Consider the following 25943-nt stretch of genomic DNA (forward strand, 5'->3'; position numbering starts at 1 on the left):
AAGTATTTCGAAAAGTCAGACAAGGCCCGAGTTCCCATCCCACCTCTGTTACAGCCACAGCTGGGCGGCCTGGAACAAGTTGGTTAACCTCCTGAGGCCTCTGTTTCACCCACTTCATAGGGTTGTGCAAAGATTAAAGGAGACGATAAATCTTAGCACAGAGCTGGGCACACAGGAAGCTCTTGAATACTCATTGCCCAACTACTACAAAGACAGGGATCTCTTCTAAATATGTGGCCACCTAGTCAGGCCCCAACCACATGAACTGATGGGGCCATTGTTCTCTCCAAAGGCCCCCCAGTCCCCTGGGCCTCAACACCGGAGCACTGGCCCTGGCATCTCAGGACCTCGGCTAGAAGACACCATCTCTGTGCAAATGTCCTTAAGAAGATTGTCCAGGTCAGAAGCTGACATGAAACGTGCAGAAACGCCAGAGAGAACTGTTAATATCTCCCAACAATAATACTGACTACCATCTACTGAGCAATCACTATGTGTATGTCAGAGCTCACCAGACTGGCCCTTGGATTCGCTCCCTATTGCTGCTGTAACAAAATGGCACAGACTGTGTGACTTAAACAACAGGAATTTGTTCCTCACAGTTCTGGAAGACCTAGATCAAAGTGACGGCAACTTTGGCTGCTCCTGAGGCCTCTCTCCTTGGCTTGCAGTCAGCCACCTTATCACCATGTCCTCATATGACCTTTTCTGTATGTGTGCACGTCCCTGGAGTCCATTCCTGTTTTTTTGCCATGCAATAAGGCTGAGTGGCATCACTGACTCAATGGACATGAGTTTGAGCAAACTCTGGGGGATGGTGAAGGACAGGGCAACCTGTCATGCTGCACTTCATGGTGTCACAAAGAGTCGGACAGACCTGAGCAACTGAACAACAACAAAGGCTTGCAGGATCTTAGTTCCCCGACCAGGGACTGAACCTGAGTCTTGGCAGTAAGAGCCGAAATCCTAACCAGTAGGCCACCAGGAAACCGCCTGTCTCCTCTTCTTTTCAGGACACCAGTCCTACTGAATATGGGCCTCACCCTATGACCTCATTTAACCTTAATTGACCTCTTTAAAAGGCCTGTCTCCAAATAGAGTAACACTGGGGGTTAGGACTTCAATATATGGATTTGAGGGGAACACAACTCAATCATGTTTACCTGCATGAGCTCATTTATTCTCTCTTGTATCCACAAGATAGGCATTATAATAGCAAATTTATAGATAGGAAATTGAGTTGAGGACTTCGCTCATGATACAGTGGATAGGAATTCTACCTGCCAATGCAGGGGACACAGGTTTGAGCCCTAGTCCAAGAAGATTCCTGGACTAGGAATGGATGCCATATGGATGCCACAGAGCAACTATAGCCCATGCGCCATGACTACTGAAGCCCACATGCCTAGAGTCTGTGCTCTGCAACAAAAGAAGCCACCACAATGAGAAGTGCACATATCACAACACCCCGCTCACCACAACTAGAGAAAACCCAAGCACAGCAGTGAAGACCCATCACGGCCAAAAATACATAATTAAAAAAAATAGAACAGAAATTTATGTTTAAAAAAAGAAAGAAATTGAGTTAAGAAGTGAGTGTCCAACAACACGTCAGGAAAACACAATTTCCTGTTGGTGGAGTGAATAACACTTCTCCGTGCTCCTCCCTCCCCCCAGATTCAAATAACTCTGAAGAAAGAGTCAGGGAATTTGGGGTCTGAAAATCTCAAAGCAGGAAGAGGCTGACTTCTCCCAGAGACTGTTCTAGACTTCCCGTACTTGCCAGGTCCGAGGCAGTGGGGGCATGAGTGCCTGGCCCAGACTTCCTCTGCCAGCATTGGCAAAGGAGACTGGAATGCAGGAAGTGTGGGAGGCCAGCTCAGGGACCCCCAAGTGTGACGGCTGGGAGATGGGCAGCACACGTGCGGCAGGCAGGTGTCAGCAACCCCAGGAGAGCTCTACGATCAGCTGGTGACCCCAGCCACATCAGCGATAACCTCGGAACTCCCTTTCCCCGAGAACTTCTCACAGAAACTCACAGCTGAGGAGGTGGGATGACGGGCCTGAGCTCTTGGGGTCCGTCTGCATCCCAGGAATCCCATGACATCACTTCTCTCTTCCCCAGCCGGCCCCCCCACTACCACCCACCACTCCCCCAATGGCCGGGCAGTGGTGGGGTCATGACACGGCAGTCCAGGGGCTGACCCCAGAGTGGACACGTTGGAGAGGCCCAACGCCTCTGAGGAGTTATGGGGCATGAGCCACAGGCACTGGCTGTCAAAACCACAAGAGAGATTGAAAAAAAACTCCTTCCCAGTCAGAATGAAAAGTGAGACTGAGAGAAACTGAGTGAGATCTCTGCAAACGGAAAGCCAAACGTCGGCTTCCATGAAAGGAACTCGGCGCAGTGGGTTGTTAAATGACTAAGTGCTGGGCCCACAGTGACATGGATGGGGCCTCCTGCAGCACGTGTGTGTGTGTGTGTGTGTGTGTGAGGGTGTGTGAGGGTGTGTGTGAGGGTGTGTGCGTGAGGCTGTGCGCCCAGAAGATTATGTGTGTGCATAGGCACAGAGAACAAATTAGTGATTACCAGTGGGGGGAGGGACGCTATCTGGGGGAGTTTAAGATAGGCTTTTGTTGTTCAGTCACTCAGTCATGTCCGACTCTTTGCAACCCCATGGACTGCAGCATGCCAAGCTTCCCTGTCCATCACCAACTCCCGGAAATTGCTCAAATTCATGTCCATCGAGTCGCTGATGCCATCCAACCATCTCATCCTTTGTCTCCCTCTTCTCCTCCTGCCTTCAATCTTTCCCAGCATAAGGGTCTTTTTCAATGAGTTGGCTCTTCCCATCAGGTGGCCAGAATATTGGTGCTTCAGCTTCAGCATCACAGGGATATGTTATTGTACAGCACAAGGAATAGAGCCAATAGTGCAAAGTAACTACAAATGGAAAGTAAAATTGTATAAGAATGAAAAATTTTAATTAAAAAAAAGACAAGAGGTAACAAGCGTGGGGAGGATGTGGAGTCAAGTAAAGGAAATCCGTGTGCATTATTGGTGGGAGTGTGAATTACTGCAGCCACTACAGAAACCAGTATGAAGGCTCCTCAAAACAAATAAAAATAGTAATATCATATGATCAAAAAAAAAAAAGATTATGTGTATGTACAGGGATGTGTGAGGTATGTGGACACTGTGTGGCGGGGCATGAGAGTGTGTGTTCAAGGCTGGGTGAGTAAAGGTGTGTGAGGGGCATGCAGTCAGCAGAACATTAAGGATCCTCTCCAGCTGCACAGCAGCCCCGGCAGAGACGCCCCCATCACCCAGGGAGGAAAGTGAAACTCAGGGCAAGGAGGTCACTTGCGCATGTTCCCCAGCCTGGGGACCACACTCATAACCCAAGCTTAGACACTGCTCCCTACTGAGCTGCCTCTCAAGGAAAACTAGAGTCCATCCCAAAGCCAGCCCCCTGGAGGCAAGATACACAGGATGTTTGTCCCTGTGGGAGGCATGGTACAGGTTAGATGCATGGACTCTGGAGTTCATGATGGTCTGAGTTCAAATCTCGACTTGGTCATGTGCTAGCTGTGTGGCCTTAGGAATGTCACTTATCCTCTCTGTACCTCAACGTCTCCACCCATAAATGGGAACAATAACCTTACCTCATAAGGTGGTAAGAACTCAAAGGGTTAAGAGATGCAGAGCTCTTAGAATAGCATCTGGCATATAACAAATGCTACAGAAATCTTTCTTTTCATATCATAGCAATCAATTCAGTTCAGTTGCTCGGTCGTGTTCGACTCTTTGCTACCCCATGGACTGCAGCACACCAGGTCTCCTTGTCCATCACCAACTCCCGAAGCTTACTCAAACTTATGTCCATCAAGTCAATGATGCCATCCGATTATCTCATCTTCTGTCTCTCTCTTCTCCTTCTCCCCTCAATCTTTCTCAGCATCAGGGTCTTTTCCAGTGAGTCGGCTCTTCACATCAGGAGTGGCCAAAGTATTGGAGCTTCAGCTTCAGCATCAGTCCTTCCAATGAATATTCAGGACTGATTTCCTTTAAGATTGACTGGTTTGATCTCCTTGCAGTCCAAGGGACTCTCAAGAGTCTTCTCCAACACCACAATTCAAAAGCTTCAATTCTTCAGTGCTCAGCTTTCTTTATGGTCCAACTCTCACACCCATACATGACTACTGGAAAAACCATAGCTTTGACCAGACAGACCGTTGTTGGCAAAGTGATGTCTCTGCTTTTTAATATGCTGTCTAGGTTGGTCATAGCTTTTCTTCCAAGAAGCAAGCGTCTTTTAATTTCATGGCTGCAGTCACCATCTACAGTGATTTTGGAGCCTAAGAAAATAAAGTCTGCCACTGTTTCCATTGTTTCCCCATCTATTTGCCATGAAGTGACGGGACCAGATGCCATGATCTTCATTTTTTCAATGTTGAGTTTTAAGCCAACTTTTTCACTCTCCTCTTTCACTTTCATCAAGAGGCTCTTTAGTTCTTCACTTTCTGCCATAAGGGTGGTGTCATCTGCATATCTGAGGTTACTGATATTTCTCCCGACAATCTTGATTCCAGCTTGTATCATAGCAACGAGCTCCTGCATTTAATAAGCTCTGCAGACAGGTGACTCTCAGAATTATAAAATCCACAGATGTATCAGGGGCTGGAATGACTGGAAACTAAGAGTGGGCCAGGCTGGGTCTCAGTGTGGTGGTGACTGAGGCAGAGGTATGTGGGGAGCCTTGTCTCCAGGGCTCTCTGCTTGCTCACCCCCAAGTCCCCATCTTTCCTCCTCTCCTCCACACATCGCCCGAGAGAGGCCCTTTTGTCTGGGAAGGTGACCTGAATTTCCAGGCAGAAAAATGAGGTCACGGTTGCAAAGAGTGGGACACGACTGAGCGACTGAACAATAGACCTCCCTGGTGGTACAGTGGATAAGAATCTATCTGCCAATGTAGAGGACACGGGTTGATCCCTGGTTCAAGAAGATTCCATATGTCTTGGGCCAACTAAGCCTATGTGCCATGACTACTGAGCCTAAGTTCTAGAGCCCAGGAGACACAACTACTGAAGCCCTCTCGCTCTAGAGCCCGTGCTCATCAACAAGAGCAGCCACCGCAATAAGCCAACACACTACAACAAAGAGTAGCCCCCACTCTCCGCAGCTAGAGAAAACCCATGCAGCCATGAAGACCCGGCATAGCCAAAAATAAATAAATAAAATTTATTTTTAAAAAACGAAGCCCAAGCAAGAACAGCTCTGGGATGCAGAGCTCACAGGTTGGGGCTAGACAGGTACCCCAGCTCCTTTCCACCTCCCCAAGCCCAGCAAGGAGTTTCCTGGCACAAAGTGTGTCTTGGTCTCCTTGGACCGTCATAACAAAGGCTTACAGACTGAGCAGCCTAAACAACAGAAACATATTGTCTCACAGTCCAGGGGGCTGGAAGTCTGAGGTGTGTGAGTCAGGCTGGGTCCTTATCAGGCCTTTCTCCTGGGCTTGCAGATGGAGGATCCCTGCCCTTCATCAGGCCCCCAGCCCAGCAAGGCGAGAAGATCCAATGAGCCCAGCAGGGCCTCATTGAGAGGCACAGGAAGGTGCAGGCCGAAGCTGGCTCCCTGAAAGCTGGTTTCCAGGGGTGGTGAGGGTCAGGGAGAGCCCATGGCCAGGCAGGAAGGCCAAGGACAAGCCAAGTTTGGGCAATAATCCCTGAAGGAGGAGGCAGATGGAGGCTTGTGTAAACCCCACGCCCACAGACACTATCTTCCAGGCTGTGTCCCATACCATCCCACGCCCCTAGACTTTGAACCCAAGGATTCCTGGAAGCCTTAATGGTTTCTAGGCCTCTGAGTCTTCTGCAGAAGCATTCTCACCCACCACCCACCCAACTCTCCCGGATCTGCAGGCCTACAGGAGCCCACGCCAGCAGGGACACTCGGGCAGAGATCTTTATCAGTCATTCACTGGAGGAAGTCCCTAGAATTTCCCCTCTCACCCTCTCTCAATTCTGTGTTTCAGGCCAGGTGAAGCAGACTGCCCCCAAACAGGACTTCTATTTCACAGTATACAATGAGCCCTTGTTTTCATATAATACTATCTCATATTTATGAAGCACTTACTAAGTGCCAGTTACTATGCTGAGCATTTCATTACCCCACTGTCTCATTTACTCCTCTACACACCCTTGCAATGTAGGTAGCATTACAACCATATATATATATTTTATTTATTTATTTTTGGCTGTGCTGGGTATTCATTGCTGCGTGGGCATCTCTCCAGTTGCAGCAAGTAGGGGCTGCTCTTTGCTGCGGGGCATGGGCTTCCCGTTGCAGTTGCATCTCTTGCTGTGGAACACGGGCTCTAGGGCGCCCAGGCCTCAGTCGTTGAGGCATGTGGGCTCAGTAGTTGCTGTTTGTGGGCTCTAGAGCACAGATTCAGTGGTTGCGGTGTACTGGCTTAGTTGCTCTGAGGCATGTGGGATCTTCCTGGACCAGGAATCGAATCCATGTCTCCTGCATCACCCAGCAGATTCTTTATCACTGAGCCACCAGGGAAACCCTACAACTTCCATTGTACAGACGAGGCTCAGAGAGGCTCACTGGCTTGCCCTGAACTCCAGGCCTCAGCTTCAGGTCCAGTGCTCTGTCCATGCAGCCGGCACTGATTCCACACAGACCCAGGAGAGTGCTCCTCCGCGCTGCAGGTAGACTTTAGTGACAGGAGCCAGGGAAGTTTATCTGAGTTCGTTGGGAGTGGGAAGGATGGGCAGCTGGGTCTCCCAGGAAGGATTCCCCCTGCTCTGCACCAGATCTGGGACCTGGAAAATTCTCAAAGCTCCCTGCTTCCCCTTCCCTCCCGCTGAGATGTCACAGCTCCTAGAACAGTCTTGTCACCTCGAGAGCTGGGTCCTTCCAGCGTCTTACCACACAGTGGGGCCTGGGGATCTCTTGAGTTTCAGGAGCTGTGTGAGGGGGCATTTCTAGGGAGGGAGGGAGAAGCCTCGTGGCCTCTGGCCACAGACAATGAGGACCTGAGGGAGAACACCTTGTGGTAAGGGCTCAGCCTGGTGCCACAACAGGGGGATGTCCCCAAAGACCACCTAAGCCACTGGCAGGCACCTATATTCATCACTGGGACCAACCTCATGCCACCCCCACCAGCCACAACATGGTCCCTTGGGGCCCAGGCTTCCCCTCCTGACTTCCTGCACAGTCACAGCCCACCACCGCCACACCCTGAGGCGTCAGCCATGGGCAGGGCGCTGGTCGCCACAGCCCCGTGGCTGACTTAAGCCCTCCGCCTCCCGGTGGGCAAAACCCTCAACCTGGAGAGCTGACCACCGGCACATTCGCTGCACGTGCTCTGAGCCCAGAAGGAAGAAGCAGAGGGAAGAGCCAGTCTTTCAATCAACCAACTTGCTATTTTATTCCTGGTTCCTTCTAACCTCCCAGGGGAAGGGGTGAGCCCGACAGAGTGAATTCAGAGAGGGCAGGCCCCTGTACCCGTTAGAATGATGTTGGTCTCATGACAGGGTGGGGTGGGGGACAGGAAGAGCTGATGACAATCATGAGTCTTATCAACCTCTTCTCGGGCCAGCCCATGGGCAGCCCTCCGCCTGTCTAATCTTCTGTCCCTCTCTCTCCCTGGGACTATCACCCTGTACACATGCCAAAATGAGCCAGAGGTGTGGTGAAGTGCCCAAAGTCACACGCTTGTTGTTCAGTCACTCAGTCACATCTGACTCTTGGCGACACCATGGACTGCAGCATGCCAGGCTTCCCTGTCCATCCCCAAGTCCCAGAGCTTGCTCAAACTCATGTCCATTGAGTTGGTGATGCCATCCAATCATCTCATCCTCTGTCATCCCCTTCTCCTGCCTTCGATCTTTCCCAGCATCAGGGTCTTTTCCAATGAGTCAGCTCTTCGCATCAGGTGGCCAAAGTATTAGAGTTTCAGCTTCAACATCAGTCCTTCCAATGAACACCCAGGACTGATCTCCTTTAGGATGGACTGGTTGGATCTCCTTGCAGTCCAAGGGACTCTCAAGAGCCTTCTCCAACACCACAGTTCAAAAGCATCAATTCTTCGGCACTCAGCTTTCTTTATGGTCCAGCTCTCACATGTGCACATGACTACTGGAAAAACCATAGCAGTGACTAGATGGACCTTTGTTGGCAAAGTGACGTCTCTGCTTTGTAATATGCTGTCTAGGTTTTTCACACAGTTTGGAAGCAGGATTTTCTATCCTGCAGCTTTACTGAATTTGTTCATAGTTCAAACAGCCTTTTTGTAGAGGCTTAAGGGTTTTCTATATATATTCTATAAATCTGCAAATAGAGACGGTTTTACTTTTTCCGTTCCAACTCAGATGCCCCAAATGGGAGTTGGAGGGGCTGTCTGAAGCCGTCTCTTTGAAGCCAAGCTCTGTGCCCCTCTCCAGGTCAGTCTTTCAATGCAGCTCCCCAGTTGGACTAGGTCTGACCCACAAGACTGGGGCAAGCCAAGTAGGAACTTTGGTTGCAATAAAATGTACATCCTCAGAACGTCAGGATGCTATGCTCAAAAGGCACCTGGAGAAATGATCCTGGAAAATCCTGTGCTTTGTGTTTCTTGGGCCATGAAAGGTCCACCTCCACGAGGCTGGAGAAGCAGAAGTGGTCTCTCATCCCATCAAGGAGAACCATCTCCTACAAGGCAACCAGGAGATGTTTCTGTTCTTTGGGAAGTTGGAAGGGTCCCTTGGGGAACCAGCTGGGGCTCGTTTGTCTCCACACACTCCCTAATCTTCTCACCAAGGGCCTGGGACCCACGGCTGCTGGTGGTTGAGGAATATGTCACAGCTGTTCCCAGTCACTCCCTACTTCCCATTCAGGAAGCCAGATACCCGACGGGGGTGAGGGGGCAGTTGCTAAGCAAGACCTATGACAGTCTGCCTGGGACATAGGACAACATGGTGTACAGAAAACCAGGAGCAGTTACAGAAGCTACCGAGCACCTCTGGTGCCACATTCTTAGGACACTTTCCACATCCCTGTGTTGCATGGTCTCCATTTTCCTAAGACCTGGGGACTCATTCACTCATTCATCAAATACCTATTTATTGCATGCCCATCATATGCCACATACCAAGCTAGGAGAGAGCTGAAAACAAGGCAGGCCTTGCTCCTGCCCTCGAGGAACTTTACAGTTGAGTGTAATGGGATAGGTATGGGGACACAGAGGTGGGACCTGACTCAGGTGCCTCGGCCAATCCTGTGGGCTCAGGGAAGGGCTCTGAGGAGTGGACCTGGAAGTTGAGGCCTGAGTAGGAGTTTGGAGGATAGAGAGAACTCTGAGCAGAGGGAACAGAACAGGGTGGATGAAGGCCCAGGAGAAGCCAACAGGTTTAAGAGCCAGAAAAAAAGCTTCAGCAGGGCTGGAGCCTCACATGGGAGGGATGTGAGCCAGAGAAGAGGGAAGCAGAGGTCAGGCCTGGCTCCAGCATTCTTCCCAGCACTTCTTCCATGTGCGGGCTCTTCGCAGTCCCAGCACAGGGAGGGGGGCTCCGTGGGAAGTGACCTGTTGTCTGGTTCACCACTGCATCCTCAGAGCCTGGCATAGCGCCTAGCACAGGAGCTCAATGTATGTGTGATGAGTGAATTAATGAGAGAACGAATGAACCAATGGCCAGTGAGAATCTGTGTCTCTGCTGTGACACAGCCAGATTCCCTTGTTCCTATTTCTAAATGATTGACATCAATTTTGGAAGATGCCAGTGATCTTCAGACTTCCCAACCTGGAGACCCAGCGAAGGGACTGGGACTCACCAGGGAGTGTGACTTTGAAATCTGATGTGGGGCCTAGAACCTTCACAACAGCATTATCGACTCAATGGTCTGAGCAAAGTCCAAGAGACGGTGAAGGACAGGGAAGCCTGGAGTGCTGCAGTCCATGGGGTCGCAAAGAGTTGGACACCACTGAGCCACTAAACAACAACAAAAAAGATGATCTTGCTTTTTTCTTTTGGGATTTATGCCAACAAACAATGACACTATTATTAAGCATGTAAGGTGTCCAACCACAAGAGTCCTTTGGTTTGGAGAAATGAAAGCACCCTTCCCATTGCCTTTAGGGACTTTCCATGTGGCTCAGTGGTAAAGAATCCGCCTGCCAATCCAGGACACCTGGGTTTGATCCCTGGGTGTCCTGGAAGATCCCTTGGAGAAGGAAATGGCAACCCACTGCAGTATTCCTGCCTGGGAAATCCCATGGACAGAAGATCCTGGCAGCTACAGTTCATGGGGTCACAAAGAATCAGACACAACTGAGTACACAACTCCTCTCCTCTCCCATCACCTTCATGATGCAAGTGGGAGCTCAGGTTAGAGGGAAAAGCCAAATCCTGAAATACAGTTTAGTCACTATTTTTGAGAAAACAGGAGGAAAAAAAAAAGTTCCAACTAAGAGAAAAATACCACCTCTGCTTAAATTCTAGCAGGGGAGAGGGAGACACTAAAGCAATGAACCTCATGGGTAGTAATTTAGTAACATATAAAGGGGACTTCCTTGGCAGTCCAGGAGTTCATGCTTCCATGGCAGGGGGCATGAGTTCGATCCCTAGTCGGGGAACTAAAATCCTGCATGCTGTACAGCACAGCATGGCCAAAAAAATTTTTTTAAAGGAAAACACACACGGGCTGGGATGGAGGAGTTCAGGGAAGTGCAGTGTGTGATGGGGCGGATGCATCTGAGGGGTCCAGGGATTCAGGGAAGGCCCTCGTGAAAGAAGAGACTCTCCAGCTGAGATGCACACTTGGAAGGGGTGGAGGAAGCGGGGCAAGAAGAGATCTGGACATCCCCTAGGGAGGGAGGGACAGCCTGGGAGAATCAGGAATGGCTTGCCTGTTCGTGGGAGGGCAGAAGTGACCATGATGAGGTGCAGGTGAGTGAGGCAGAGCTGGAGACGTGATGCTCTGTGCAGGGCCTCTCTCCCTGTGATCTTCATCCTTGGGGTCCCTCAGGTTTGAAAAAGCCTGTTCCCCAGCCTGCTCATTCAGAGTGGATCTGGAGCGGATGCGTGGGCAAGACAGAAGCCATAAACCTTCTAAATGTTCAAAGGAACGGTCCTTCCAGAGAAACCACTGGCCTTGGTGACTTAACGGCCTAGCACTACAGTCTGGACTTTTATGCGAGAGAAATATTTCTATCTCATTCAAGCTGTTGCTCTTCTGGGTTGGCTAAACTTAGAAGGTGATCTCAGCTGTCTATGTTGTCATTTTGTTTGACAGAAGGTTTCCAGATTCTCTTCTGCCTCCTGCCAAAGAATTTCTAACAAAATCGCTGACTCCCACAGGCTCTCTATTCTTTTTAAATGATTAGTTCGATTACTGAATTTCTTAACTTTTGCACCAGATGAGTACCTTACTTGCCTCACTCTAATGTCTAACTCTGGGTTTCACCAGGTGGCATAATGTCCAAGCTGGTGCTTAATTTTTTAAAATTATGATTTGCTTATTTACTTGGCTGTGTTGGGTCTTAGTCGTGGCACCCAGGATCTTTATTGCATCATGCAGAATCTTTTCATTGCACCCTTCTGGCTCAGGAGGTGCAGCTGTCGGGCTTGGTTAGCCCTCGGCATGTGGGATCTTAGTTCCCTGACCAAAGCAGATTCTCCACCATCACGGAAATCCCACAGGCTTTCTTGAATTAAAATCACATGTGTGAAAACAAGAACCAAAAAAAAACCAGTCCAACTCAAAACTGGGCAAAGGACTTGAATAGACATTTCTCCAAATAAGATAGACAAATGGCCTCTAAGCCCACCATCACTAACATCATCAGGGAAATGCAATCAAAACTACAATAAACAAGATACATCACACCCATTGGGATGGCTATTATAAGAAAAAAAAAGGCAGAAAATAACTGTTAGTGAGGATGTGGAGAAATTGGAACCCTTATGCACCGCCAGTGGAAACATAAAATGGTGTAGCGGCTCCTCTGAAAACAGTATCACAGGTCCTCAAAAGATTAAACACAGAATGACCCTACGATCCAGCAATTCCTCTCCTAGGTTTATACCCCAAAGAATTGAAAGCAGGGATTCAAAGAGACATTTGTACACTCATGTTCACAACAGCATTATATACAATAACAAACGGTGGAAGGGACTCAAAGGTACATCAGCAGATGGATGGATAAACAAGATGTGGTCCATCCATACAACTAAATACTTTGCAGTCTTAAAAAAGGTAGGAAATTCTGACACTTTACAACATAAACCTCGAGGACATCACGCTAAAAGAAAGACGCCAAAAAAAGGAACAAAAAGACAAATACTGCACAATTGCACTCAGATGAGGTAACCTAGTCAAATTCATAGAGATGCAAAAGAATGATGGTTGCCAGAAGCTGGGAGGTAGGATGGAGAAAGAGTGTTTAATTGGAGCTCTGCTCAGATGGTAGAGAAATCTTCCTGCAGTGCAGGAGACCTGGGTTCGATCCCTGGGTCAGGAAAATCCCCTGGAGAAGGGAATGTCACCCCACTCCAGTATTCTTGCCTGGAGAATTCCATGTACAGAGGAGCCTGGCAGGCTACAGTCCATGGGGTCGCAAAGAGTCAGACACAACTGAGCCACTAACACTTTCACTTTCCAGTTTCGCAAGAAAAAAATAATTCTGGGGATGGTTGGTGGTGAAAGTTGCAAAAAGTATAAATGGACTTTAGGGCCACTGAATTGCATGTATAAAAGTGGGAAACTTGTGTTTTTGGTTTTTTGGGCTGCAGTAGATTTTTGTTGCTGCACGCAGGTTTTCCCTAGACGTGGCGAGCTGGGGCTACTCTTCGCTGCGGTGCTCAGGCTCCTCCTCGCAGCGGCTTCTCCTGTTGCAGGGCGTGGGCTCTATGGTGCACCAGGCTCTAGAGTATAGGCTCAGTAGTTGTGGTGCATGGATTTAGTTGCTCCAGGGCATGTGGAATCTTCCAGGAGCAGGGATCGAACAATGACCCCTGTATTTGCAGGCAGATTCTTATCCACTAGACCACCAGAGGGGCTTCCCAGGTGGCGCTAGTGGTAAAGAACCTGTCTGCCAATGCAAGAGACGTTAAGAGATGTGGGTTTGACCCCCAGGTCCAGAGGATCCCCTGGAGGAGGGCATGGCAACCCACTCCAGTATTCTTGCCTGGAGAATCCCATGGACAGAGGAGCCTGGCGGGCTACAGTCCATGGGGTTGCAAAGTCAGACACAACTGAAGCAACTTAGCACACACACACGGACCACCAGGGAAGTTCCTATTATGTTACATTTTATACAACTGAAAATAAATTTTTAAAAAATTAATTTTAAAAAATTACATGTAGAAGAGACTTCGTTTCTTCAGATACTGGAATCAAGTGGCAAACCATGACCTGCTGCTCAAAGTGCCCACAGACACGTATGCATGATCACAGACACATTTGGACTTGAGAGTCTCTGGAAAGGATATGTGCTGGCCAGGTAGCCCTGTGCCTACCACTCCCAGTCACCTTACCTGCCTGTCTATGGAAGCACTGGAGGTTAGAACTCCAGACGGAGTGAGGGAAGACTCAGGCCAGAGTTTGTATTGCCTGTTATTGTTGCCAATGGCCTGGGAGGTCTGTGTGTCCATCTTGCAGGGATAGAGCTGGTGAAGTCATGACGTGGAGGACAGTAACACTCACCCAGTATACCATGCGCCCCTTCACATCTCGACTCCACGTGACTAGTTCTGTCCAATGTACCACAAGCAGAAGTGACCTGTGTCATTTGTGGGCTGAAGCCACTGGTGGAGCCACCATTGGTCTGGGTCCCCGAAAGACAATGTCAAAATAGAGGTCCCACTGTGACCCATGATGAACAGGTAGTGTGAGCAAGTCAGCAAGAAATAAGTCTTTATGTCAGACTACCATAATCTGGGAGTTAATTTGTCACTGCGGCATAACCTCACTTATCCTAATACATGTGCTGTGACTGGCGGGGAAAGGTTTTCTCAGCTTCACAAGCTCCAGGTGGGAGCCACAGGCCACAGCCCTAGTTCCACCCCTCTAAGCTAGAAACCTCAGAAAAAACACATGCCTTCCCTGGCCTTAGGTTCCCCAGGTATTCCATTTTTATCCTACAAATTAGAAAGTTCATACTATTCAACATACAGGGGGAAAGACAGGTGACACTTACTAATTCAGGAGGGCAGAGGTGAGCGCTTGCCTCTGACTTGAACCCTCCTGGCCTTTGGTTTCCCAGGTGTCCCTGCTGGGGCTCTGAATCATCCATGGTTTCTAGGGTTGGGCTTGAGATGGAAATAAAGGAGCCAGGGGACCCAAGAACTTTAAGAGCATTCCTTTATCACTGAATCCCGGTGTCAGGGGTCAAGAGGGGAAGGGCTCATTCACTCCCCACTGTCAGAGCTTCAGCTACAGGGGCCGGCCTGAGACCCCAAGCCCCTTGCTGAGGGGGCCTTTTAATGCTGACCTTGACCCCAGCCTGCTTGGGGGACCCTCACCCCCAAAACAGCCACACTCAGTGCTGGATCCACCCCACCCGGCACACGCTGTCAGAGGTGTCCTTCCTCAGATGAGGAGGGCCAGGCTGAGGCCAGGGCACCTCCGAGGTTCTAAGGGCATCGGCAGGACAGACCCGGCACATGTGGGAATCTAGGGCTGCAGGGAGCACTGAGCTTTACTCACAAACGTGTCACAGAATCCCCTCACCCCAACCCCAGAGTCCCCTTCTGTGTCCCCAGGAAGGAGACAGGCCAGGGCCCCCAGCCTAGGAAGGAAGGTGGGGCCTGAGTCCACCTCCAGCCAAGACTGGGCAAGGCTCCCCTCTCGTGGGCACCCCTGCCTGAGGGGAGAAGCTGAAATGATGGCAGGAGCACCGTTCACCTCCAAGTGGCCAGTCCTCAGGGCTTCGGCTTGGGGGAGCGGGGCCGAGGCATGGAGGAGGGTTCTGACCAGATTGGGGTCGGGGGTGGGACCCGCGTTGGCACAGCCTAGGGAATGAAGAGAAAGGTGTCAGAGGGGGCCTCTTTGGGATGGGTTCCCCCCATATGCAGCCTCATCCCCTTCTGGATCTCAGAGTTGGGGTCAGCTTCCAGGGCACGGTGGGGTAGCCAGTGGGGAGCAATGGAGACTGGAGAGGTGCTGGGGGTCAGGGCCAGGGAGACGGGAGCCCACAGAGAGAGGTTTCCAGGTTCTGCTCTCCCCCACCCCCAATCCCTCCCCCAGAGACTCTGCAGTCCCCAGGCTGCTCCAAGGTGTCTGCCCCTCCCAGGGCACCTTGGACTTACCAGGTGAGGACAGCTGGTGGCTGACAGCTTCTGATGGTGGGCCTCAGGGGAGACACTGGACCAGAGGTCCAGGGTTTTGGGGGCTGAGCTTTTCTCAGACTTCGGAGGGATAATGTCCCAGCCCAGCAGGCAGTGCTGTGGAGAGCAAGGGATTAAGGTGCCTGGCTGGGGGCGGCGCTCCCCACTGACCAGGCAAGCCCAGGGAAGGGCTGCACCTCTCCTCCGGGACTGGCAGCCTTCTCTAGGACAGGGCTGTGTCCCCCATGAGGGTGGAGGGACCCCCCCGCCCCCGCAAATAATCACAGTGTCCCTCATGACTAAGGCTCCCCCAGGGCAGAGGTCTGTGTCCACCACTGTCCCCCCGGGCCTCCCTTTCCTATCCTGCGGACCCAGACCACAGATGGGTGGAGGGAAGGCCGTGGATGCTGATGGAGCACATCCTGTGTGCCAGGCTCTGCTCCAGGCCCCTAACTAGTACTGACTCACTGACCTGGCCCCCGCCCACCCCATAAGCCTGAGGACAGTACACTGGACCCATTTTACAGATAAGCAAACTGACTTTCCTCAGTACTCCTTCTCCTCGCTTCCATTCCAGCATCCCTGGCCTCAACTGGGAGTGAGTGGGATCCCCACTGACCCCTGTCCTACCCAGGAGACACAAAGGGTGGCTCTATGGGGGAGGCATCATGGAAGTATAAGACCCCAAGTTCCACCTGGCTGACCATGGAAAAGGCACCTCCCCTCTGCCTCAGTCTCCTCATCTGTAAACTGGAATAACAGCAGGACCTGCACTCTCTGGAGAAGGAAATGGCAACCCACTCCAGTATTCTTGCCTGGAGAATCCCATGGACAGAGGAGCCTGGCGGGCTACAGTCCATGGGGTCACAAGTGTCGGACACGACTTAGTGACTATACCACCACCACTGCACTCTCTGTTGCTTGACCCCACAAGATAAACCCCCTGAGGACTGTGCACACAGCACACAAAAGCATGAGAAATCAGACCCTTCTGCATTATGCCAGCTCATGGGCAGACAGCGGGTGGGTGGGGAGCCTGGCCTCCATCAGGGAACAGGTGCAGCACAGGTGACGTGAGTGGCCCAGTCTCAACTCCAGAGACTGGGGTCCTTGAGCCCAGTGTCGCTGTGTGGCTCTGGGACAGTCCCTGGCCCTCTCTGGGCCTCAGGACACATCTGAGGACTGGGCCAGACAGGGGGCAGCCCTACCCCCATCCTCACCCGGGGCAGCGCCAGCGTGTCGGAGGCGTCGAAGCTCTTCCGCCGGTGGATGCGGTGCCGGTGTGGGGGATCCAGGACGGACAGTGGGATGCTCACCCTGGGGGGTGGCGACAGTGGGGGCACTCCTGCAGGTCTCTCCAGGCTTCAATAGCCTGACCTGCCCCCTCAAGACCACGGGTCCCAGGCTGCTCCCCTCTGCTGCTGCCCCTGCGACTCCCCTGGGTGTCCTGCCCACTCAGGCCACTCACCTGACCTGCGCTGGCTCTGCCAGGGTCCCCGCACCCCGCTGGTCCCGTGGCTTCCTGCACAGGCGGCAGGGGGTGCCAGGATCCGCAGGCACCAGAAACAAGCGCCGGTTGACACGGTAACAGTACACACCTGTGAGACCAGAGAGGAGCAGAAGTCCCTCCTCAGCTGGGGAACCTAGACCCCCCGGACCCCAACCAACAGGCCCACCAACCCCTGCACAGCCCCAGTGGCCACATTCACAGGCCCGCCCACATGTACATGCAGCGTGCACACATACACGTGCTCACACACGACACTGAGCACTGCTTTCTACTCAAGCATGACACACATGTGCACACGTGCTGGCATCTTCATACATTCAAATGTTATCTGTGCACACGCAGAGCGCTGCTTCATGGAGTCACATTTGTGGACATGTACGGTGTGTTTATACTTGTAATTACGCACACACACATATGTCCGCATGAATACGCCTCACACACACATACACATACATGGATACAAACACTACGTTGTACGTACAAACCCACAACATAGACTCAGATGCTCACGTGACTGAGCCGGACTCCCCACCTCAGATGACCCACATGCAGAGAGGAGAGGAAGGGGGTGGGGGGCATGTGGGAAGCAAGGCAGGGGAGAGGCTGGCAGTGAGTGCACAGGGCTGGCCCTACTCCCCATGAGGCCAGGCCTCAGCTCACCCCCACCCCCTACCCAGGGCTCACCATCCCCTGTCGGGACACCAGGCTCCCTCCCTGAGTCCTCAACATTCAGCTGCCTCCCCAGGCCCCCAGGCCTTGGCTGGGCTCTGGGGTAACCAAGTGTTTACACTCACATTCGTGGTCCCCCTCCACAGCATCACTCTCCTGCAGGCCTAGGAACTGGGGTCTGTGAGGGCGAGAGGGTGAGCAGGCCAGAGCATGAGGGCGAGCAGGCCTGAGCCTCCCTGCCCACCCTGTGCCTGCCCCTGCTCACTCAGGGCCACTGCAAATACACTCCTCCTTGTTGGCTTCCCGGAACTTCTGCAGCTTCGAGAAGAAGGCCTCAGGCTTGCTGGTGACGGGAAAGGTGTTGTCCAGGGACCCTGGGGGGACAACGCACAAAGGAGCTGCTGTGTGGCCAAGACTCAGGGGGTGCTCGGCACTGGCGATCCAGGCCACTGAGTCGCGTACAGACCTGGAGGGGTCCCTCAACTCACGTGACACATGCATACCCAATCATCTATGCAAAAAGTATTTATAGAGCGCCTGCTACAAGCCAGACACTGTTTCACGTGCTAGGGAAAGAACAGCAACCTAGACAAAGTCCCCACCCTTTTGAGGCTTACATTCTAATGTGGCCACAAGCCAGTCGCTAAAGAAACCTGAGATACAAAGTGGAAAGGTGACACCTATCGGGAAGTAAGAGAGAAAGAGAGTCAGGAAACTGAGCTTGGAGGGCAGAGGGGCCAGAGGGAGCTTCGCTGAGGATGTGACACCTGAGTAGAGACCTGATGAGGGAGGGAGGGAGCCATGGGGACATCCCAGGCAGACAGAAGAGCAAATGCAAAGGCCGTGGGGCAGGTGTGTGCTGGTACACTGGAGTTACACTCAGGAGGTGGATGCGCAGAGCGGTGAGAGTAGAGGAGATGTGACTGGGAAACCGCTGATGGGTTTGGGGACAAGGAGTGATATGATCACATCAGCCATGTGCTTTTAGAGTACTCCTCTTCTGGCTGCAGCAAGGTGAGAAGAAGCAGGCATACCAGTTAGGGGACTACTGCAGGCATCCTGGGGGAGACAAGATGGTGAATTCTAGAAATATGTTGAAGGCAGGGCTACCAGGATGTATATATGAAAAGGAGAGGAAAAATCAAGGCTGATCTCCAGATTATGGCCATTAGCACCATGAACAGAGCTGCCGCCAATAGAGATAGGAAAGACTGCAGGAGGGTGGACCAAGAGCCGTGGAAGTCAGGACCTTGATTTTGGACCCGAGATTAGTCTAGGACACCTAGTGAGCCAGGCAGAGAAGAAAGTCAGATACACAAGTCTGGAATTCGGAGGAGCAGCATGGGTTAAGTGGGTGAGAAGAGGGCAAGGAGAATCTTAACACTGACGGGGTCTAGGGGGTTTGGAGGTTGGAACAAGGAAGTAGATCCGGCAGAGGAAACTGGATGGAGCTACCAGGGAAGTGGGGAAGAGCCAGGGGGGTGCCCAGGTTTGGAAGCCAAGGGAAGAAAGAGCTTCGGGAAGGGAAGAGGGAGTGGCCGCTGTGTCCATGCTACTCAGGGGCCAAAAAGTGTGTGGACTGAGAACTCAGTTGGGAGCTGGTAACACAGTGGTCACAGCTAACCTGGGGTGGTGTCAGGGACTAAAGCCTGATTTTAAGAAAAAGTCAGGGAGAGAAACTGGAGATGGTGAATCAAGATGGCTTTAGAGTTTCATGATAAAGAAAAGCAGAGAACATGGGTATTAACTAGAAACAGGAGGGGAAGTCACAGACTTAATCAGTTCTCATTAATACTCCCAGATTTACCCCAGCCAGATGTGAGACTTTGCTACGCTTTTCAGTCTCTTGGCCCTCAGCCTTCTCATCTGTCAATGGGGACAGTAATAGTATCCACCTGATCAGATGATTGTGAAGAGTCAAGAAATTAATGGTAGGAAAGCTCTTGGGACAGGGCCCAGCACAGGACAAGCACTCCGTGAAATCAGTTCTCATTAATACTTCCCAGTGTTCATATGCTGACGGAGCAGAATGATGGTGGAGGGAGGACAGGAGAGAATTACAGGAAGCAAGAGCTTTGGGAATCAAGAAGGAATGGGGCCAAGCACACAAATGCACAGACAGGCTGGAGACAGGAGCTCAGAAAGGAGAGAGGTGCACACGGACACAGGGCAGGAACAGGGCAGGCGCCTCTGCTTTCTCAGAGACAGGAAGCAAGGCAGTGAGCTGGCAGACAGGGACTATGTCCCCTCTGCAGGGGCCCAGCAGCCCCACAGAGCCCCTGCCTTGTGGCAGGAACTCAACCTCTCTGAGCATCAGTTTCCTCCTTCATGAAAGTGAGGATCCAACAGCCCGAGCTCTGAAGGCTGTCCACTCACTCCTTCAACCAGTGTTGGTGTGCTGGCCCTGTTCTAGGCTCAAGGAACACAGCAACAAAAAGACAGCCAGGCCCCTGCTCCAACAGAGCTCATGAGCCAGACCAGAAACAAGCAAACAAGATGATTTCTGAGAATGAATGAAGGAAGAACACAAAAGTAGCTGATGCTTACAGGCAAGGATGCAGGGGCGGCGGTGTCCTCCGACCTTGTGCTCGTGCAAGGCGCCTACCATTTGAGCTGAGTGCTCAGTGATGAAAAGGAACCAGCAGGTGTGAATCTGGGGAAGTGCATTCAAAGCAAAGGGAAGAGGGACTTGCATAGCAGTCCGGTGATTAAGGCTCCATGCTTCCAATGCAGGGGGCATGGGTTCAATCTCTGGTCGGGGAACTAAGATCCCATGTGCTGCACAACACCACCAAAGCAAAGCCAACAGCAAGTGCAAAGGCAGGTGGCCATGAGCACACAGCTGGTTCAGGACCAGCAAGGAGGCCCATGAGGCTGGAACAAAGAGTCAGACGACAGATGGTTAGAGGTTATGTCACCAGGCCAGTAGAGGCCAGATCATACCTCAGAAGTCTAGATAACGATTTTGGATTTACTCTAAGTGCTAGCTTCCTAGGTGGTGCTAGTGGTAAAGAATCCGTCTGCCCAATGCAGGAGATGTAAGACACCTGGATTTGATCACTGGGTTGGGAAGATCCCCTGGAGGACGGCATGGCAACCCATTCCAGTATTCTTGCCTGGCGAATCCCATGCACAGAGGAGCCTGGTGGGCTACATGGGGTCACGAAGAGCGAGGCACAACTGAAGTGACTTAGCGCACACACTAAGTGCTAAGTATTCTGAATGACATGATCTGATTCCCAGGTTTCAAAATTCATTCTGGCTGTTGAGTCAAAAATGGATGATAATGGGGTTGGAAAGAGGCCAGAGGGTGTTCAGCCAGGAAGCAACTGAGGTTGCTGGGGGAGTGGGGGGAAACGTAAAGAGATGATACCCATACCGTTTCCCAGGGCCTGGCACACAATAAATGCCAAAAAAAATAAGGCAGCTCTCATTCATGCAACAAACACTCGGTGAACACCGTCTCTGTGCTTTTCACTGTGCCAAGGGCTGAGGCACGAGACGTGGTACTGAAGATGCTCCCACCTGGTGGGGGCTCAGGCAGGTGCATGAGCAAGCTAGGGCCCCCACCCCCAATCTCCAGGCCCTGGGGAGGGCCACACCTGCAATCCAGTCGTAGCCCAGGTAGGGTCTCAGGCGCCAGCTCTTCTCAGGCACTGGAGACTCCTTGTTGGTCACTCTTGGCTGAGGAGGGAGGCAAAGAGGGGCAAGGTTGTGCCAGCAGGCCCAGCCCAAAGGAGGCCCCACATTGAGGGGAGGAAAGGGGCTATGTCTTAACTTACACTCTGACGTAGGCCCCAGGGTTCAGCTGAGGGCTTGGGGGCTGGAGGATAAGAGTTTGACCCCCCACTCCCCCCACCATGTGGGACTATGAACAAGTCTGTCCTCTGAACCTCGGTCTTTCCACCTGCACAATGGGGCTGGTCACCTTCTTCCCAAAGTGCTCTCTGAAAAAGTAATGGCCACAACTTATCAAGCACTCAGGCTGAGCAGGACATGACTCACAGCACCTCCCAGGAGCCTCTCACCCTGGAAGGGAGGCTGCCTGTGAGTGCATCTGTCAAAGGGGAAACTGAGGTTCAAGGAAGCCCCATCAATGGCTGCCCCACTCTCCCACATTACCTTGGACAACTTGCCCTGTCGAGCCAAGATGGACCTCAGGGCCTGGGCCTCCTGGGTTCCTGGACTGTCCAGCTCTGCTGAAAGCTCTGGGTCACTTGAGTCTGAGATGGCCAGTAAGGGAGCTGAGTGGGGCCTCGGTGGGCCCAGGGACTCCCGGTATAGGCATGTGGCAGGTAGGAGAGAGTTCATCCCAGAGCTGGCGTCGCCAGGCCAGTACCTACCACAGGGGTCACCAGGGTGGGCATCTTGTGGGCAGGAGGCTCTCGAGGCAACTGAGGACATCTCTTGGGATGATGGCATCTCTGAGTCGTAGCTGCTGCTCGAGTCCAGGCTCGACTGGAACAGAGAGGCTTGGTCACCAAGAGGCTGAACACAGAGGCTCAGCCTCTGCAGTGTCCCAGGCCGTACCTTCCCATGCTGGAACTCACTCAAGTTTTCTCATCATCAGTAAAATGGGTGCACTGCATAAGAGGACCTGGAAGGCCTGGATTCTGGCTTAAGGGTTAGGCAGCCCCTCTCTCACCCCTGGGATTTGGTCAAGGTGCTTACTTCTGAGGCTGCCTTGGCCACGGACCGCCGCACGGCATCCTGCCTGACCCACAGTTGCCGCAGGAGCTCCAGGTTGAGCTGCCGCAGCTGCACTAGGTCCCTGGTCTCCACCATCCTGGGCTTTCCACGACAGATGTCACCGACTCCCGGACCACAGACTGCCCTCAGGGCTGGGTTCTCCTACCTGAAGCCAAGACAGAGAGCATGACAGCACTGAGGAGGCTGCCCTTCGGAGCCAGAGTCAAATCCCCACTCTGATATTCCCTAACTGGGAAACCTCAGGCAAGTTAATTAACCTCTCTGTGCCTCAGTTTCCTCATCTGCCAAACAGATGATAACAGCATGAACCTCATAAATATGTTGTAAGGACTAAAGGAGGTAATGCATATTATATCTGATGGTCCAGTGGTTAAGACTCCACAATTCCAATGCAAGGGGCATGGACAGATTCGATCCCTGGTCAGAAAACTAAGATGCCACACTCAGACCTGCCAAAATATTTTTTAATTAAAAGAAAATCTTAGCCCAATACCTGGCACACACAATGAGCGCTCAATAAATGCTTATTATTGTTAAACTAGCCAGAGCATGTTTCCTGACATGTCAGAAGAGATTAATCTCTCTCCTCTAACAACCTTAACTATGAAATTATGACTAGTTTAATTTGTAGACATCAACCCTGAATATCGGAGAAGGTGATGGCACCCCACTCCAGTACTCTTGCCTGGAAAATCCCATGGACGGAGGAGCCTGGTAGGCTGCAGTCCGTGGGGTCACTAAGAGTCGGACACGACTGAGCTACTTCACTTTCACTTTCATGCATTGGAGAAGGAAATGGCAACCCATTCCAGTGTTCTTGCCTGGAGAATCCCAGGGATGGGGGAGCCTGGTGGACTGCCATCTATGGGGTCGCACAGAGTCGGACACGACTGAAGTGACTTAGCAGCAGCAGCAGCAGCAACCCTGAATATTCATTGGAAGGACTGATGCTGAAGCTCCAATATTTTGGCCACCTGATGCGAAGAGCCAACTCACTGGAAAAGACCCTCATGCTTGGAAAGATTGAAGGCAGGAGAAGGATGAGATGGATGGATGGCATTACCAACTCAATGGACATGAGTTTGAGCAAACTCTGGGAGATGGTGAAGGACAGGAAAACCTGCCGTGCTGCTATCCATGGGGTCACAAAGAGTCGGACACGAATGAACGACTGAACACCACCACCTTAATTTGTAGTGGACAATTAGGGCAAGTCTACAAATGTAAAACATTATAACTTTCAAATTCACACAAATCAGATTTCTGAAGGGAGTCGTCCTTCTCTCCTGCCCTCCCTTCTTCTTTTTTAACAAATGAAGAAGTTCAGAGAAATTAAAATACTAGCCCCAAGTCACACTGTTTGTAGTGGCATAGCCAGGATTTGAACCCAAATCTGGCTCCAGAGTCCATGGTTATGACAACCTTTCCCCAAAGTGTGGAGGGGGGCCTAGGAAGCCACCTCCTCATTCTCCAGCCTTTGGCCTCCCAGGGATCTGGGCTCAAGGACACACTGATGCCTCTGGAAGAGACTTCAGCCGATTAGGGGAAGAAGCTTCATCTTCTCTCTTGAGCTCCAAGCCGATTCCTCCAACTACAAATTCAGTCTCCCCCAGTACACACGATCCCTTTCTAACACTGGGTCCAGTCAGACACCCTGCTGTCAGAAATCCTGCCCTGACCCCAGCCCTTCCACCCACACTCCTCACCTGTGGACCACCCACATTGGGGCCCCCTCCTCAAGGCCCGGTTGCAAGTGCTAAAGCAGAGAGACCCGCCCCCCACATACACCCACACAGGGAAGGGAGGACAATGGAGATGCGAGTACAGGGGTGGGTGGTGCAGACAAGTGGGGAAGACAGCCTGATTCCGGTCCCCGCCCTCATCTAACTGAACGACTTTGGGCCTCCATTTTCGCACGGCGTTAAAGAGAGAAAACCTCCGGCTCTGGAGGCTCTCTGGAAAGCTATAGCTGCGCCAAGGCGACAGGAAGGCAACGTTCTGAAGAGACACACATTGGGGCAGCGGCAGTGCAGCGGAACGCAGGGGCGGAAGGTCCCCTCCCAGGAATGGGAGATTCGGCCTCCCTCTTCTTTCCCATCACGGGACCAGGACGTTCCGTGGAAGTGCACGTGGAGCAATCCGTCGAACCACTGCTCTCCAACCCCGGGGCCTGCCACTTCCGCACTCACCGCTGGGAAGTCGGGGAATCAAGCTGCCTGCGACAGCCAGCGCTGCCGAGAGTTCCGCCAGGCCCACCCAACGCGTCACCAACTGGGGGCGGAGCCTGATCCGGGCGCCCTGATTGGCCAGACGTGGAGCGGAGCCGAGACGCTCCTGGGAGCCGTTACTTCGCCTCAGAAGCTGCAGTTTCAACATTGGGGCGGGGCTCAATGCTGATTGGTCAATTCCGAGACCTGGTACGGTTGTCGGAATGGGGCGGGTCCCCAGAAGACGGGCTCCGATTGGTCCGGACAGTTCAGTTCAGTTCAGCTCAGTCGCTCAGTCGTGTCCGACTCTTTGTGACCCCATAAATTGCAGCACGCCAGGCCTCCCTGTCCATCACCATCTCCCGGAGTTCACTCAAACTCACGTCTATCGAGTCGGTGATGCCATCCAGCCATCTCATCCTCTGTCGTCCCCTCTTCCTCCTGCCCCCAATCCCTCCCAGCATCAGAGTCTTTTCCAATGAGTCAGCTCTTCACATGAGGTGGCCAAAGTATCGGAGTTTCAGCCTCAGCATCAGTCCTTCCAACGAACACCCAGGACTGATCTCCTTTAGGATGGACTGGTTGGATCTCCTTGCAGTCCAAGGGACTCTCAAGAGCATTCTCCAACACCACAGTTCAAAAGCATCAATTCTTCGGTGCTCAGCCTTCTTTACAGTCCAACTCTCACATCCATACGTGACTACTGGAAAACCCATAGCTTTGACTAGACGGACCTTTGTTGGTGTAGTAATGTCTCTACTTTTTAATATGCTGTCTAGGTTGGTCATAGCTTTTCTCCCAAAGAGCAAGCATCTTTTAATTTCATGGCTGCAGTCACCATCTGAAGTGATTTTGGAACCCAAGAAAATAAAGTCTCTCACTGCTTCCATTGTTTCCCCATCTATGTGCCATAAAGTGATGGGACTGGATGCCATGGTCTTAGCTTTCTGAATGTTGAGTTTTAAGCCAGCCTTTTCACTCTCCTCTTTCACTTTCATCAAGAGGTTCTTTAGTTCCTGTTTGCTTTCTACCATAAGGGTGGTATCATCTGCATATCTGAGGTTTTTGATATTTCTCCTTGCAATCTTGATTCCAGCTTGTGTTTCATTCAGTTCAGCATTTTGCATGATGTACTCTGCATATAAGTTAAATAAGCAGGGTGACAATATACACCCTTTTGGTACTCCTTTCCCAATTTGGAACCAGTCTGTTGTTCCATGTCCAGTTCTAACTGTTGCTTCTTGACCTGCATACAGATTTCTCAGGAGGCAGGTAATGTGGTCTGGTATTCCCATCTCTTGAAGAATTTTCCACAGTTTGTTGTGATCCACACAGTCAAAGGCGTTACAGCAATCAATGAAGCAGAAGTAGATATTCTTCTGGAATTCTGTTGCTTTTTCTATGATACAACAGATTTGGCAATTTGATCTCTGGTTTCTCTGCCTTTTCTAAATCCAGCTTGAATAGCTGGAAGTTCTCAGGTCACATACTGTTGAAGCCTCGCTTGGAGAATTTTGAGCATTACTTTG

General features: G+C 51.7%; 1 protein-coding gene across 13 annotated transcripts; it reads right to left on the reverse strand.

Moving 5' to 3' along the window:
• Positions 1-8118: 8118 nt before the first annotated feature.
• Positions 8119-24525, reverse strand: MIIP (migration and invasion inhibitory protein). 13 transcript variants are annotated; one of them, XR_826097.1, is made up of 12 exons: positions 24397-24525; positions 22169-22352; positions 21620-21955; positions 21280-21444; positions 21100-21181; positions 17763-17871; positions 17623-17675; positions 16787-16916; positions 16539-16635; positions 15301-15435; positions 14190-15003; positions 8119-8704 (listed from the first exon to the last, which is right to left on the reverse strand). XR_826097.1 is itself a non-coding variant. In XM_010849851.1 (12 exons), exons 2-12 carry the CDS (start codon positions 22280-22282, stop codon positions 14914-14916), a joined length of 1164 nt encoding a protein of 387 aa, XP_010848153.1. In that variant the 5' UTR covers positions 22283-22352; positions 24397-24525; the 3' UTR covers positions 13291-14913. The 13 variants fall into 13 exon arrangements, 11 of the variants coding, with proteins under 11 accessions (XP_010848153.1, XP_010848151.1, XP_010848148.1 ...); XR_826098.1 differs by lacking the exon at positions 8119-8704 and adding an exon at positions 10700-11060; XM_010849851.1 differs by lacking the exon at positions 8119-8704 and having other exon boundaries at positions 13291-15003; positions 21620-21693; positions 21841-21955.
• Between the last annotated feature and the right edge of the window lie 1418 nt (positions 24526-25943).

The sequence above is a fragment of the Bison bison genome, unplaced genomic scaffold, assembly GCF_000754665.1.
Source record: "Bison bison bison isolate TAMUID 2011002044 unplaced genomic scaffold, Bison_UMD1.0 scf7180017864289, whole genome shotgun sequence".
Classification (NCBI taxonomy): domain Eukaryota; kingdom Metazoa; phylum Chordata; class Mammalia; order Artiodactyla; family Bovidae; genus Bison; species Bison bison.